At 43.4% G+C, this 15,709-nt stretch overlaps 1 protein-coding gene across 2 annotated transcripts in view; it reads left to right on the top strand.

The window, feature by feature from the left end:
• UNC13D (unc-13 homolog D) overlaps positions 1 to 15,709 on the top strand; it is a 79,365-nt gene that overhangs the window by 25,395 nt on the left and 38,261 nt on the right. For both annotated transcript variants that reach the window (XM_054975248.1, XM_054975247.1), the window contains exons 7-16: positions 863 to 907; positions 2,021 to 2,089; positions 2,262 to 2,331; positions 4,154 to 4,258; positions 7,504 to 7,596; positions 10,759 to 10,862; positions 11,744 to 11,861; positions 12,915 to 13,039; positions 13,921 to 14,011; positions 15,082 to 15,138. In XM_054975248.1, the coding sequence (XP_054831223.1) occupies positions 863 to 907; positions 2,021 to 2,089; positions 2,262 to 2,331; positions 4,154 to 4,258; positions 7,504 to 7,596; positions 10,759 to 10,862; positions 11,744 to 11,861; positions 12,915 to 13,039; positions 13,921 to 14,011; positions 15,082 to 15,138 (877 nt within the window). The remainder of the gene's footprint in view (positions 1 to 862; positions 908 to 2,020; positions 2,090 to 2,261; positions 2,332 to 4,153; positions 4,259 to 7,503; positions 7,597 to 10,758; positions 10,863 to 11,743; positions 11,862 to 12,914; positions 13,040 to 13,920; positions 14,012 to 15,081; positions 15,139 to 15,709) is intronic.

Below are 15,709 nucleotides of genomic sequence, written 5' to 3'. Positions count from 1 at the left end.
GGTTATTCCAAATCCTGCAGCAAGGGTGCGTTCTGTTGCTGGCTGCTGCAGTTCGTGGGCTTTCTCTGTAGCCATGGTGACCATGTGGAACAGTTTTCCAGGAAGAGTTAAGAAGGCCACATCCCTTTTGCAGTTTCCTCACAGCTATAAGATGGAACTTTTAAAGAGGAAGTTTCCTGCTGTCTATTTGTTAATAGGTTTAAGATTTCTGTGATAGCTGTGGTTTTTAATCTGTTATTACTGAGTCCCAGTTGCCTGGGATGAAAACAGGCTTTGGAATGCTTTTGATAATAAGGTTGCCGCAGCGGGGACGTTGGGAAGGCTGCGAATCTAAGTTGTCTCATTTCAGTTAGTCTCTTTTGGTGTCTGCTTGTGAGACTACTGAAGGGAAGTCAACAATGCCTGCTTCTGCTCAGAATGATGATGGTAGGGGGTATGCCTACCTTTTTCTCTTCTGTGCATGGTGATTTTTCTAGTGTTGGCAACAGACTGGAGGGGGAAATGCCCTGCCCCTTTAATAGGGGCCTAATGGGATGTTGTTTACCAAGGGTTGCCATCCTACAGGTGGGGCCTGGAGTTCTCCCAAAATTACAGCTGATCTCCAGGCTACCTCCCCAATCACCACCTTCCCCAAGCTTTGCCTTCAGATATCCAGAATTTGCCAAGCCGGAGCTGGCAGCCCTGTATAATTTACCACCATGCCATGAAAAGTTTCACCTGCCTATTCCCACACTTTGGGCCTCTGTTAAAGGAACGAGACTTTTTTCTGCTGGGTTTGTTCACAACCCTATTTTCTTCTGTCTCCCCAATTTTCACCTGCATAAAAGCCTTTCCAGTAATATATTCAAACTGTGTCTTGCAGTGAGTTTAAAGATATAGAGAACGCCAGATTCCAGCTGGACATGTGGTAAGTAGGCTCACATGTTATTCCTCATGATCATCTTGAGAAATAAATTGTAGGTTGGCCCCAGAAACCTAATTAAAAGAATTCCATGTTTGGGCCATTAGCAGAATCTATCGTTTAGCAGTGAAAGTGGGAATATAGGTGGTTGTAAGCTGGTTCTGCTGACTGGTGTATGTGTGTGCAGGATTGAAAATAGCAAAGTGTATACTTGCTTATACTTAGAAAGGAAATAAGAGTTCTTTATTGTAGGAGCTCCATACTCTGATAGGAAAGGAGGAGAGACAGATTCTGTCTACCTGTATAGTCTAAGGATGGGCATGGATGCTAGGACAAGTCCTGCGTCCATGCTTCCAAGATGGAGGGAGGAGAAGGAGAGAGATGGTACTTGGAACAAAGCCAGGAAGAGAAGAGTGAGAAGGAGGAAGTCAGGAGGAGGAAGTCCTGAGAATAGCAGTCTACATATCAAAGGATAGTCAGAGCAGTAAACAGTAAACTGAGTGCCCTGGCCTCTTTATCTTTCTAACTCTTTGGTTTGTCCCTCTCTGAAACCTGAGGAAAGGGACAGGGCTGGGTCCTCCACTTCCAACACATCTTGGGTCTGAGCTCTACTGAGCTCTCAAAATGGGACTGACTCAGAGCCATGCCCTGGGCCAGCTGCCGGCTTGGGCGTGGTCTGAACCACCGTGGCCCCAAGCTGCCACAATGGAGGGAGAGAGCAGAGCCTGGTGACAGCAGATCTGGTGGCCTCTTGCTTTTCTTCCCTTCTTTGTGGTGGCAAGGTATAGAGGAAGGCAGGCAAGGCCAGCTGCTGCATTCTGAGACACTGTGAAGGAGGAAGAAAGCAAAACCAGCATGGTGGAGCTGGCAGCTGCCTGCTCTTCCTCCCTTCCTCTTTTGTGGGAGTGAAGTGGGGCAGGGGAAGGCAAGTATGGCAACCTGGGCAGTAGTGTAGAGACTGTCATGTCAAAGGGTGCTCCCTGTGCACCCCAGTGGGCATGATTCAGCCCAAAATTGGCCCACTGTGGAGCTCAGTGGAGCACGATTTGGGCTACTGTGGAATTGGAGACACTGTCAATGCACGCACCCTTTCCACACTTTTATATCCTTTTCTTGTAGGGACTTTGACGAAGTTGAATCTGTACGGCACAGACTAGGAGAACTGTCAGACCTCCACGGCCTTAAGAGGTTTGTACTAATATCAGTGTCCCCTCCCCCCAACATGTTGCAGAACTATCCTTAATTTACAAGTGCTTATTAAACAAATTGGTCAATTAAAGAACAAAATGCAGAATATTCTGTGCCCCTTTGTACGTGGCAGTTTATTATCCTCTTTGGTTTATTTTTTTAATATCTCCAGGTTTTTGAAGGATGCTCGAAAGGACAAAGGGCAACATGACTTTCTGGGGAACGTGGTTCTTTGGCTGAAGGTGAGGAAGCAAACAGCGAGCACCACATATGTGAGAACCAGATCAACTGGGAAAAATGGGTAACACCCAGTTCTTGATGTAAATTGTCATTTGAAGTCTTTAGCGTGGCAGTTGGTATTTATGAGAGCCCAAACGGCCTCAGAATGCCACCACAGAGGAAGGAGGGGTTCCTGGACCCCCCATAGCCATTTCCCGTGTAAAAATAACAGGGGGGGGGAGGTTATTTTCCTGTTTTTACTGCTCCACGTGCACAGAATACAAGTAGAGCATCAAAAACTGAGATACCTCCCCTCACTATTTTGGAAAACAGTTTGAGCGGGGAGGCAGGAAGCTCTTTGCCCCACATAATAACATTCTGAGGCTATTTGTGCTGTTGTTTATTGTTTAACATATGGTTCTGATTCTGACTTCTGATCTTGGATCCTAATAATAAACATCCATCCATTCATATTGTTTAACAGACATTCCCCATACTGTGTTGTTATGGGGAACCCAAGTTGGCTCTGGGGAACATGGGCCATTTCCACACAGCTTACCTTGTTCTGGAAAACAGCGAAATCTCACGCGAAATCTTCTCACACGATATTGCACAATAACAACGTCTTCTCGTGCGATTTCGTGCGAGATTTCGCTGTTTTCCGGAACAAGGTAAGCTGTGTGGAAACGGCCCTGGACTCAACTCTGTAAAAACCTGCACATCTAATTTGATCCAGTGGGTAGCCATATTGGTCTGTAGTCAAGAGCAATATTCAGGTCCAGTAGCCACCTTAAAGCTTGACTCTAACTTCAGGGCATGAGCTTTTGAGAGTCAAAATTCTCTTTGTCAGATACCTGAAGGAAGACAATTAAGTGTGAAATAGTTTGAAATTGTAAGCTTTTTGTTGGCTTTAGATTAAGATCAGAAAGGAAAGCCACTTTTCTTTGTTTTCCATCAACAAGAATGGGTGGAAATGTTACTGTCATGTATGTTCTGCATCCATGCCATTATTATGTTCTGCATATCATGCTCAAAGTGTTATGGATCATTGCAATACCATTGCTGTTGTGTTTTACATTATGCTCTCATGTCATGTCAATATTACTTACTGCAGTTATTGTACGCTTTATCTATTTCCTCTGAGAATGCCTGTACTGTTAATACTATAAGATGGACGCAAGTAGCCTTTATCTCTAAAGAAGTATGCACTTTCAGTTTGCCTGGCCTTAGGATAGAGACACAGCTGTGAGGCGAGATGTATCTGTTTCACAGCAAAGAATGATTCCGCTCTGTGCTTTTATCTAGACTAAACTAAGTTCTTTCTCATGTAACTTTTCTTGGGATTTTGTGCCTAAATGCAAACTGCCTGGAGGGCGGGAGAATGTTCCTGTATCAGTAACCTTATTGTTTTGAATAATCACTTCTGCCAATTTCTTCCTAACAGTGTACACCTGAACTGAACAGGTCTCTAAATAAAGTTCTTCAACCAAGACACTGATGTGCTTGCTGTGAGGGGCTTGGGGATCTGCCAGACAGCGTCTGCCACCCTAGGACTGACAGTTAGATTGCATATAGCCTTCAAAGCAGTAGGCCCTGTAAAGAGTCTCAAGATGCAGAATTGGTGCAGGTTGTCATCTTGAGCCAACCAACAAATTTAAATCTGGAATTTGCACTTTCAGTGATCAGTCATTTAACTGGCATGAAAATTCATATTCTGCAAGCACAATTATTATGAAATAATATTCTCTCCTAATGTCTCTGACATGGTTCAGTGATCATGTCTCTTGCAGAACTCTTTTTTTTCTTTCTGATGCAAACTTTTGTCTTCTCTCCCTATTCATATAGGACCTGCATTGCAGAAATGACCGTTGGTACAATCTGGAACCTCGCACAGAAACCTACCCCAACCGTGGACAGTGCCACCTGCAGTTCTTCTTGCTTCACAAGAGGGTAGGAGAGGAATTTGCTAACATTTTGATAGAGTTGTGAAGTTGAGGAAACATGAGCGGTCTTGCTGCGCATGAAGGTTAGGCTAAAATGGGCGGGGCCTCTTCTGTCATGATGATGCCACAGCTGTGGAACTCTTTCCTCAGAAGGTTAGCTTATCCTCAGGGCTTTTTTTCAGATGGAATACGGTGGAACAGAGTTCCGGAACCTCTTGAAAATGGTCACATGGCTGGTGGCCCCGCCCCCTGATCTCCAGACAGAGGGGAGTTTAGATTGCCCTCCGCGCCACTCCAGCGGGCAATCTAAACTCCCCTCTGTCTGGAAATCAGGGGGCGGGGCCACCAGCCATGTGACCATTTTCTCCGAGGGAAACCCGCTAAGTTCCACCACCTCTTTTCCCAGAAAAAAAGCCCTGCTTTTCCTAAACAATTGGAATTCATTGCTTACTGACATTGGCTTTGTACTGAGTGGACCTGGCCATGATAATTCATGCCCTAGTGACATCTATATTATCTATCAATTAATCAATCGATCTTGAATCTCAACGAGAAAGGTGTACGATCGATTGATTGTGCACCTTTCTCACTGAGATTCAAGGCAGATTACATGTGATCAATGAACAATGAATACAGGAGTATAGAAATTAAACATTGCTGGAACAAAGCATAAGTAATTTGATGTGACCTATTAAACAATGTGGAAACTACCCAGTAGGAATATATCTATGCCAACAAGCGTTACCCAGTAGTATAGTCTACAGTTCCTGTCGCTCTGCCAAGGCATCTCTTACACCGCAGTCCTATTATCTGAGTAAAAAAGCCCCCCTGAATAATTCAGTTTTGATAGTTTGCAGAAAGCCAGGAAAATGGAAGTGTAACGATTTTAAGTAAATGTGTGCGTGTGTCTTTAAATGCTTGGTGTGATATAGGTGAAGAGTGGGGGTGAAAGAGAGGGATGAGTGAGTGATATGATTGGTTGATGACTGAGAGTGTGGGCGGAGGGAAGGCAATTTTAGACCTAGAGTGGAGAAAGGACATTCAGTCAGGTGAAAGCAGGCTAGCTGTGTGCTGCCTGAGCATGTTTAAGTATTTCTGAGAGAAATATAACCTGTATGGAAACCTGAACTGAGTATGTTTGTGAAAGAACATTCAGTCAGGGAAAAAGAGGCTAGCTGTGTGCTGTCTGAGCAGGTTTAAGCATTTCTGTGAAAAATATTGAGTCAGGAGAAAGCAGGCAAGCTGTGTTCAGCCTGAGTAATTTTAAGCAGTTCTGAGAGAAATATTGAGTTAGAGAAAGAGGCTGTGTGTGAAGCCTTAGAAGAGATCTGTATGAATGAGTTTAAATGAAGTGATGCCTGAGCATGTTTTAAGTATTTCTGAGATAAATACAGGGCTTTTTTCTGGGAAAGAGGTGGTGGAACTCAGTCAGGACCGCAGGTCAGCTAGAACAAGGGGGGAGTTTTTTAAAGTTTAAATCGAAAATGGTCACATGGCCCCCTGATCTCCAGACAGAGAGGAGTTTAGATTGCCCTCCGTGCTGCTCCAGCGTCTGGAGATCAGGGGGCGGGGCCACCAGCCATGTGACCATTTTCCAGAAGTGCCGGAACTCCGTTCCACCGCGTTCCTGCTGAAAAAAAGCCCTGGATAAATATAACCTGTGTGGAAGACTAAACTGTGTGTTTGTGAAAGGACATTCAGTCAGGGAAAGCGGGCAAACTGTGTGTAAAGTCTTAGAAAAGATCTATGTGACTGGGTTTAAGAAAGTAAATTTAAGAATTGAGAACTACTCTTTGAAACTGATACGCTTCTAAAAAAATTAAAGGTTACTTTGTTTTTGTTATATCCCAGAGTATCTGTCATTGCTATATCCCATTCCTATCCTCAGGGCCACATAGAACAACGAAGGAGCCTGACGCTTGGACACATTACTAAAGGGGAAATTTAAGTAAAATATTTTGGAATATGATATTCCTGGTAGCAGCAATCTACCCTGAGGATGTAAGGGAAAGATTAAAGGAAAAATCTACCCAAGAGAAAGAAAGGGTCGTAACAGGAAGTTTTCCTGACTTTATCAGGCAGACTGTTTCACAATGTGGGGGCCACCACAGGGAATGTTTGTGTATGGACAGCTGTTGATTTTGCCTATTTGCAGTATAGTATCTGCAGAAGGTCCTGCTCAGATGTAGAAGACTACAGTACAATTGCAGCCTCTCTCACTGAGATGAGATTACATTAAGGTGTTCTGTGTGGGGTTGTTTTTGAAAAGGCTTCATAAACTACAGTTGGATTAAGTTATGGATTAGAGAGGTCCACAAGGAACATAAAATGCTAGTTTTATAGCAACTTCACTTGCTATCTGTTGGCTTCCAGGCCCAATTCTAAGTGCTAGAATTGACCTTTCAAAGACCTAAATGGTCTAAATCTGGAGGGCAAACTGCGTCTTTGTGTTTTTACAGTGGTTGGTCCAGATTGGCACACAGCAGCTTCAGGAAATGGCTTTTAAAAAACAAAGGAGAGCCAAAACAGGCGGAGCTCCCATCTCTCCCCACAAGTTGTTTTCCCATATGGAAATAAGTGCTAGGGAGAAGGGGTTATTTCTCAGTTTTTGCTTCTCCATGTGCACAGAATCCTCCACATGGGAAATGACTCCTTGCCCCCATCGTGCTGTTTTGACTGAGGAGGGAAGGCAGGAGACTATGGGATCTCCTTAATTTTTAAAAAGCCATTCCCTGCAGCTTCTGTAAAGCTGGGGAATTAGAGACGGGCCTGGGGAACAGACATAACTCTTTAAAAACAAAAATGTATTTTGGCCCTGGGATATGTCAAGACCCAAATTCTCCCATATGCAAGCCGACCAGTTTTAAAAGGTCTTTCTACTATGAGTTTCCTTTTTCTTTTTCTGTCATTTTGCATCGTTTTATATGTTGATTTTAATTTATTGTATTGTGGGGTTTTATTTGATTGTGAATAACTTTGGAGAACTTTGTTGTTTGAATGATAGGCTACAAATACTTTAAATAAATAAAATGTGCTTTAGAGAAGGATGAACGTAATATAATAAATAAGGAACAGCAGGCTGCTAACTGACATACTGATACATCTAGGGCAAAAATCTCTTGCTAAATTTGAATGGTCAAAGAGAGAGAAAATCCCAATGTTTATTGTACAAGTGTGCATCGGTAGGTGGATTCACTCCATATTCTTTAAAAGCTGAATCCCTGGCCTTATTTCCTTTTTTTTTTTATACAGAGGGCGACCACAGCCAGTAAGACACAGCCAAGCTACACAGTCCACCGGCACCTCTTTAAGCAGATAATTTCTTATGAGATTCTTCAGCATCAGGTAAATGGAACGGGGATAAAATTGTTCGGGGACACTGAGGCAAAGAATGAGGCACATTTGTCTTCTCAATGGATAAATAGGCCAAATTATATGTTCAATTAAGCACCTGGATTTGGTCAGTTGCTCCTTTCACTTTTTCTGTACTGGAAGCTCATCCATTTCTCTCCCTTTGGTGCAGTTGTGCAACATCTTAGTTAATTTAACAGAGGAAGAAAGCTGTCAGAGCCAAGCTACAAGTGATGCCTGACACAGGATGGACACTTGTCAGCTTCCTTCAAGTTTTGATTGGAAATGTAGGCATCCTGGTCTTGCAACTGTAATGGAGAGCCAAGCTGCAAGACCAGGATGCCTACATTTCCCATCAAAACTTGAGGGAAGCTGACACGTGTCCAACCTGTTTCATGCGTCACTTGTAGCTTGGCTCTCAGACTCACTGCAAACTCTTGAGCTGCAGGCTGGCTATTTAGTAGCGTTACCTACCAAATGCATAGGTTTGAGCAGTTGTGCAGCATGTAGGCAAGAAAACCTTTCTCTAGAGTAATGAGCCTTCCTCCAACTTACATGGCTCTTCCATTGCAGGAAGAGTCATTTAAGTTGGAGGAAGGCTTCACACTTTGCTCAGTGGATACATGCTATTCACATAAGGGTGCCACGTCCTCCAAGGACCAAACTTGGGAGTGGGGGTGGGGCTGGGGGGGTCAGCAGGGGTACCCCTGTGCCCACCCATCGTGTCAGAAAATGACATTTTCCTGCATGATATGAAAGCTACAGGTTGTGCTGGGGACAATTCACTAAAAATCATTCCCAAATTTACAGTGCAACCCCAAATGCAGCTACTCCATTCTACACCTATTGAAATCAATGGGCTTAGATTGGAGTAACTGCTCTTAGGATTGGGAGCAATTTTGAGTGAATTGTCCCCTGGAACAATTCGTAGCTACAACGTTGTGCTGGAAAATGTCATTTTCTGGCATGATAAGGAAACACATATGTGCTTCAGATGTGTGCCTCCCCCCCCTCAGATGTCTCCCCCCCCTCTGGCCAGGTGAATGGAGGAGGGGGCCAGGTGCTGGGGGCAGGGAATCCCCCATCTTCAGAAGGGGGATGGCAACCCTATATTAAATGTAAATTTGATGGAAATGAGCTACCATGACTTTTAAAAACTAGAAGATGTGGACATACTCTGCCTAGAGATAACAATCACGATGCCTATAAAGGAGAAAAAAAAGGCTGCTGGACCAGGGGAGTCAGTAGAACTTAGGGGGAAATTTCAATCCAAACAGAGCATCCCTGAACACAGCAGAGTTAGTACTGTCACCATTTCCCCCAACTAGTCCTAGCTTAGGGCCAAGCTACAAGTGACGAATGACACTTGCCTGGCAAGTGAACAGACTCACATCGCGTGTATTCCATCCTCACGTGTATTGAGTGGAGCTTCACTTGAGTGGTGAGCAAGTGAATGGCAAGTGAACAGGGAGGAATACATGTGAGTCTGTTTACTTGCCAGGCAAGTGTCATTTGTCATTTGTAGCTTGGCCCTCAGGATCAGGGAAAACAAGCTGGCCTTGGGTTGCCTGCCCTGGTTGGGAAATTCATGGAGATTTGAAGGGTGGAGCCTGGAGAGAGCGGGGTTTGGGGAGGAGAGGGACCTCAGCTAGGTATAATGCCGTAGAATCCACTTGGCAAGGTAGGCATTTTCTCCAGGGAAACTGATCTCTGTCACCTGGAAATCAGTTGTAATTCTGGGAGATCTTCAGCCACCACCTGGAAGTTGGGAAACCTTCTCTGGCCTCACTGAACATTACCTGGGTACCAGTTGTGCTAAGCCCTCCACAAAATAGCCTGCGTACTGGTTTAGGTTGAAGCCAGGGACCAAAGAAATGCCACACAGTTATGAAGAATATTTTGTTTATAAAAATGTGCATTAAAACGTTATATTTTAAAGTGTGTGCAGTAGGATAGGTAAAACAATAGAGTAATAACAAAAATCTAATGTTATACTTATCAGGTGGAGTGAGATGCCATTCTAAGCCATGATGGTCATTTGTAGGTATAACACAATATTGTTAGTCAGCAACAAAGTTTCAAATTCTAAGGCATCGAGTCAAAATTATAGTCCATTAACAGCTGCCTAAAATAACCCCAAAGCAGACAGAACAAGGGCTGTAGGTGACATAGGCAGAAGTGATTTTCCCAATTTATGCCCAATTGCCTAGCAAGCTGGGGAGATCTTCGGCAACCAATCAGTGCCCTGCAATGACATGTCAGATTGAGTTTCTGCAGCTATATCAAGCCCACATTACATTGCCATGAGCATATTACTGCCATCCCATCAGAATCACAGCTGGGTCATATAAGCTTAATTAGCAGGGACACTTCAGCCTTGCCTCCCTCTAACCTTAGAGACTTCATAGATCCAGAGGAGTTAGCCGTGTTAGTCTGTAGTAGCAAAATAGAAAAGAGTCCAGTAGCACCTTTAAGACTAACCAACTTTACTGTAGCATAAGCTTTTGAGAATCACAGTTCTCTTCATCAGATGCATGGAAGGTAAGAAGAAACTTGTCTGAAATATAGGTGGAGAGGGGAGGGGGGAGTAGATGCAAATCAGTAGCTTCTGATAATGGGATCAGTTTGCTTGTGATAATGAAATCAGTTACTTCTGATAATGAGATAACCATTCATAGTCTCTCTTAGAGACTTCAGTAACAGTACCTGTGTTGGAAAACTGGAGTCATTCTCACCCTAGCACTGTTTACCCATTACTCTTGCTGACTTTGGCCAAGTAGGACTAACTTTCCTTGCCAAGCGGGCTGGCTTCTTTACAATACCTGTCTGTTGTAAAACAAGGTCTTAGAGGTATGATATGTTACTGATGTCACCGTGAACATTCCTTGTCTCCCCTTAACGCAGTAGCAATCTCTGGCTGGTATAAGCCATGTTCTTGGTCATGTGTGTCTTGCTTCAGAGTAGAGGGTCAGACTCAGTAATATCCCTGTCTCTTTCATCATTACCGTTCAATGAATTATCCTAGATATATGGAGTCAAATCAAAACTGAGCTTCAATGGGGAGAAAGCAGTAAGTAACTGAACTGCTGCAGTCTCCTTCTTTTCTACCCAGTCCGTGGGCAGGAGGAACCATTTTTCTGTTCCTGTCCTTCACAGGCTGGCAGCACTTCCTGGGATGGCGAGTTGAACAAACATGCCTGTACGATCTTGTATTTACATGCAACTCAGAAAGACCTTCCTGTCTTCCATCAGATTATGGCGTGAGTACTCCCAACAACACCCCTCCATTGAGGACAGTGGTACCTCCACAAATCGGACTTGAGAGCTTACTTACTTCTGGGAAGAGGCCTAGTTTCTGTCCCAGCGCTGCTCCACTGTGCTCTAATTTTTAAGGAACGTTGTTATGGTTCTTCCCTATTTCACCAAGATGTCGGGAAATAAGTCTGCAGATATACCTTCAGATTGAAGGATGGCGGTGTATAATACAGCCTTGTGACTTAAGTCCTAGATACCTCTGCCGACTCTTTCCCCAAACTAGAAGCCTGTTCATGTCTTTGATCAGTGTTTCTTTCTGGTTTGTTATCACATGTTGAATGCAGAATGTGACTCATTCTATGGAACTTCCTATTTATTTAGTACACAATTTCTGATTCTTTGTCATCTCTGCCTCTCCTTACTCCCTGCTATTACAAATTCCATCTTTGGAGTTTTACAACTGAGAAAAATTAGGAAAATCAAGCCCCGGGAATAGTTTCTGAATACGTATTTTTCTGATTGCAGAAACTGGGATCTCTTCATTGGATTAATTTTAATCCCTCTAATTCTGTATTGCAGCCACCTTCTAGTTTTGTGGGTAGATTCCCCCTATTCATCATGCACCAACAGGGTATTTTCTGAATCATTAAAGATGTTATGTTTAATTAGTTGCACTTTGTTTCAGCAATGTTTTGCCTCTGTGTTGCTCATAAATGCCTGTTTCAAATTTCTGCAACCTATTGTATTTGTTCACCGAATATCCTAGCAGTTGTTTTTGTTGACTTGCATTGTGTAATCCACCCTGGGTCTCAGTGAGAAAGGCGGAGCATAAAATAAATATTTTCAATGCTTGGTGTGATTCTCTCTCTCTCTTTCTGTGACACAGGAAGTGGTTGGCTTACAGCAAGCTGTACCTGACCGTGGAGTTCAATAGCAACTGCCTACTCCCCCTGATTACTGGCATAGAGTACCAGTGGATGCAAGGACGACTAAACCCTGAACAGGTAAGACATATTCCTTAGTGCATAAGAGTGGAAGTATATTCCAGAACAACTGAGTCAACTTGAGAAGCAATCATTCTACTGTAGTTGCAGTATGTATTTGTATAGCATCACTGACACAGATTTAATACCAACGTCCATGCAAAAATTCAGCCAATTAATGGTAACAGAATTTCTGCCTCTGACTACTGATATATATCTCTTTGTGCTGCACGTTTTCCCAGTATGAGAGGTCTATATTATATCTTTGCCTCTAGAAGGGAGAGGAAGCCCCATTCCAGGTGTCTTCTTCCTGACCGTATCTTCTGTTCTGCTTGGTGATCCAGTTTGGTGTAGTGGTTAAGAGTGCGGGACTCTAATCTGGAGAGCCGGGTTTGATTCCCCACTCCTCCACTTGAAGCCAGCTGGGTGACCTTGGGCTAGTCACAGCTCTCTGGACCTCTGTCAGCCCCACCCACCTCACGGGGTGTTTTGTTGTGGGGATAATAATGGCATACTTTGTAAACCACTCTGAGTGGGCATTAAGTTGTCCTGGAGGGCGGTATATAAATCGAATGTTGCTGTTGTTGTTATTTGACAACTATTATTATTGGACAACTGAAGGGGGCATTGTGAAGAATGCTCCCTTCAGTTGTCATTGACAGCCAGTTTGGTGTAGTGGTTAAGAGTGCAGGACTCTAATCTGGAGAGCTGGGTTTGATTCCCCACTCCTCCACTTGAAGCCAGCTGGGTGGGTCAGTCACAGCTTCTGGGAACTCTCTCAGCCCCACCCACCTTACAGGGTGTTTGTTGTGGGGATAATAATATTCTTTGCAAACCGCTCTGAGTGGGCATTAAGTTGTCCTGAAGGGCAGTGTGTGTGTATATATATATATATATATATATATATATATATATATATATATATATATATATATATATATATATATATATATACACATATACATACATCAAATATTGTTGTTAGAACTTCAGGTATCTTTGCTCTCAAGAGATGCTGAACACTGTAATATCTCTCTCACTGCTGCTAATGTATCTTCTTGCTGGTCTGTTAAGAAAGCAGAATTGGCAGACTCTTTCCAGTCCCTGCTGGTCTACGGGACCTCTCTCCTCCAGAGGTATCGGATTGTCTTCCCAATATCTGCTCCAAATTCTGCACAGAGGCTACAATCGCTGCTCAGGTTTGCTGTCTGAATGGTTCTTTATAAATGGAGCTGAGTGCACTTTGTGTTGGGAAATCCCCTATGTTCTTTGCTGAGAGAAGCTAAATTTGATGATCTGTATAAATGATACATAAACAAGCACATGTCAGTTTAAAAGTCAATTTTGAGAGTCAAACTCCCTTTGTCAGATACAAGTAGGAATGGAGATCTGAGTCTTTTTATCCCAGTCAGAAGGTGGGAGGGAGTTTGCAAAGAAGTAAGATAGGCTGTGGAGATACAATGTGAAATGTAACTAACTTGATCGGGCGAATCACATTTTACACTGTACTCTCCACATCCTGTCTTTTATTTGAGGAAGGGAGCTTGACTCTTGAAAACTTATATCCTGGAAACTCTTATGGATCAAGGTGCCACTGGACTTGTACCTTGTTTATCTATTGCAGACCAACACGACTATCCACCTGAAACCATGGCCGTTTTCACACTAACCTGCTTCTGTAACGTTGCGAAATGTTGCGCAAAACCACGGAAAATAGCATCTTCTCGCAAGAGTTTTGCACGACATCGTGGAAAACTCTCGTGAGAAGACGTTATCTTCTGCGGTTTTTGCACAACGTTTCTCAACGTCACGGAAGCAGGTTAGTAGTGTGAAAACAGCCCATGTCATTTTATTATGTTATTGCTAGTCACAGGTTAGGACAAGTTATATGGAGAAATGATGTCTTGCCTCATAAGCACTAGCAATCTTAGTCAGCCACCTCTCTGGCTTCTTTGAAAACTGACATAGGAGCTCAGCCAAAAAAAAAGGTGATACGCTTATTTTGTAGAATGTGTGAAAGAAGAACCAGCCTGCCCAGATCTTAAACTCAGTATATCAGCAATTATTTTCATCCTTACAGGCTCTTGGTCCAAATATGTAAAATGAAAGCCTTCAGAGAACTTTGTACTTTGACCCCTGACCTTCAACAAATGGTGACCGAGGCACTCAAGGTATATAGCCACAGCAATATCTTAATCTTCTCATCTCCCAATCCCATTGGTGTAGTTCAGACCCTTTTTGAGACCTTGAGCATTTATTTATTATTTATTATTTATTTATTTATGTCATTTATAGTCCGTCTTTCTCACTGAGACTCAAGGCAGATTACATAGTGTGAGATTAGTACAATCAGTATCAGGACATTACCATACAGTGTAAAGGACATTTCCATAAACAATGTCATAGGATTTTACAAAGACATAGCATTAGCAAGGATCCTATACAAAGTTGAAGAACTGCTAAAACAGAACACAATCAGTTCTAGGACTGACATTAGATAACATGAAGCACAGGTAGTCTATAGGAGTACATATTCAAAGCACCAAGTAATATGCAAGGTAACATAGTGGTGAAGTCTATGGTCCCTAACTCATTAGTGAAGCATCTGAGACCCCCTCCCTACAATACTATTCTCCTATCTGAGTAAAAAGTCTTTTTGAATAATTTGGTTTTGCATTGTTTGCAGAAAGCCAGGAGCGTGGGGGCTCTCCTGACCTTCTTAGGCAGGTCATTCTACAGGGTGGGGGCTACCACACAGAGAGCCCATGTACAGGCTGCTGTCGATTTCACCCGTGTGCAGGCTGGCACCTGCAAATACCCTGTTCAGATGAGCAAAGCTGCCATAGGGGGACATAAGGAGGGAGGCGGTCCCGTATCCCTATGTTTTTTTTTCCTGCAGTCAACTGAAACCGAAAAGTGGTGGGTCATCCATTCTCTTTTAAACTGGCCATCAACGCAAGGCCTTTGGTTGGCCATTCCTACTATTATTAAGAAAAGCGTGGTGTGGTTTTTCTTCTGTTGAGGATGTTGTATATCATAGGAATGATCAAAAGATCTGGTTTTGATCCTCACTTTCTCTCTCTCTCTTGTACTGCCCTTGGACCTTCTAACATCAGGCCAAATAATAATTTGTTCCTATGTGAGTGATGTTTGACCATTCCCCTCATAAATGTTGTAAATGTGTTTTGGAGCATGCAAAATGCTGCGGTGGTACTTTTCATTCCATTTCCTCTGGTCTCAGTTAGGAACAACAGAATGGTTTCAGATGAAGAAGCAACAGCTGAAGCCAATGGTAAAGGTAAATACCTCTTTCCATTCTGGTTGCCATGGGTTGCTGACTTGTGAGTCCTATAGATTCTAGCAGGGCTTTTTTTTCTGGGAAAAGAGGTGGTGGAACTCAGGACCACACAAGGACATCACTTTGGGTCCGCTGGAACAAGGGGGGAGTTTTTAAAAGTTGAAATCGCCCTTGGTGAAAATGGTCACATGGCTGGTGGCCCCGCCCCCTGATCTCCAGACAGAGGGGAGTTTAGATTGCCCTCCGCACCACATGGCACGGAGGGCAATCTAAACTCCCCTCTATCTGGAGATCAGGGGGTGGAGCCACCAGCCATGTGACCATTTTCAAGGGGTTCCGGAACTCCGTTCCACCGCGTTCCAGCTGAAAAAAAGCCCTGGATTCTGGGATGGCTGCACCAGTTCACTAACATTGACCAAACCTTCCCTACTCTGGCAAAGACTACAAAGGGGATAGTTCACCCACTGCATTTCTTGTCCACCCTTTAACCAGAGTCCACCAAATAAGTAGTTATGTAAGCGAATGACATGCAAAGTAGTTATGTAAGCGAATGACATGCAAACAAATGTAA

This window comes from Eublepharis macularius, chromosome 4, assembly GCF_028583425.1.
Source record: "Eublepharis macularius isolate TG4126 chromosome 4, MPM_Emac_v1.0, whole genome shotgun sequence".
Lineage (NCBI taxonomy): Eukaryota > Metazoa > Chordata > Lepidosauria > Squamata > Eublepharidae > Eublepharis > Eublepharis macularius.
This window is presented reverse-complemented; position numbering and strand designations above follow the sequence as displayed.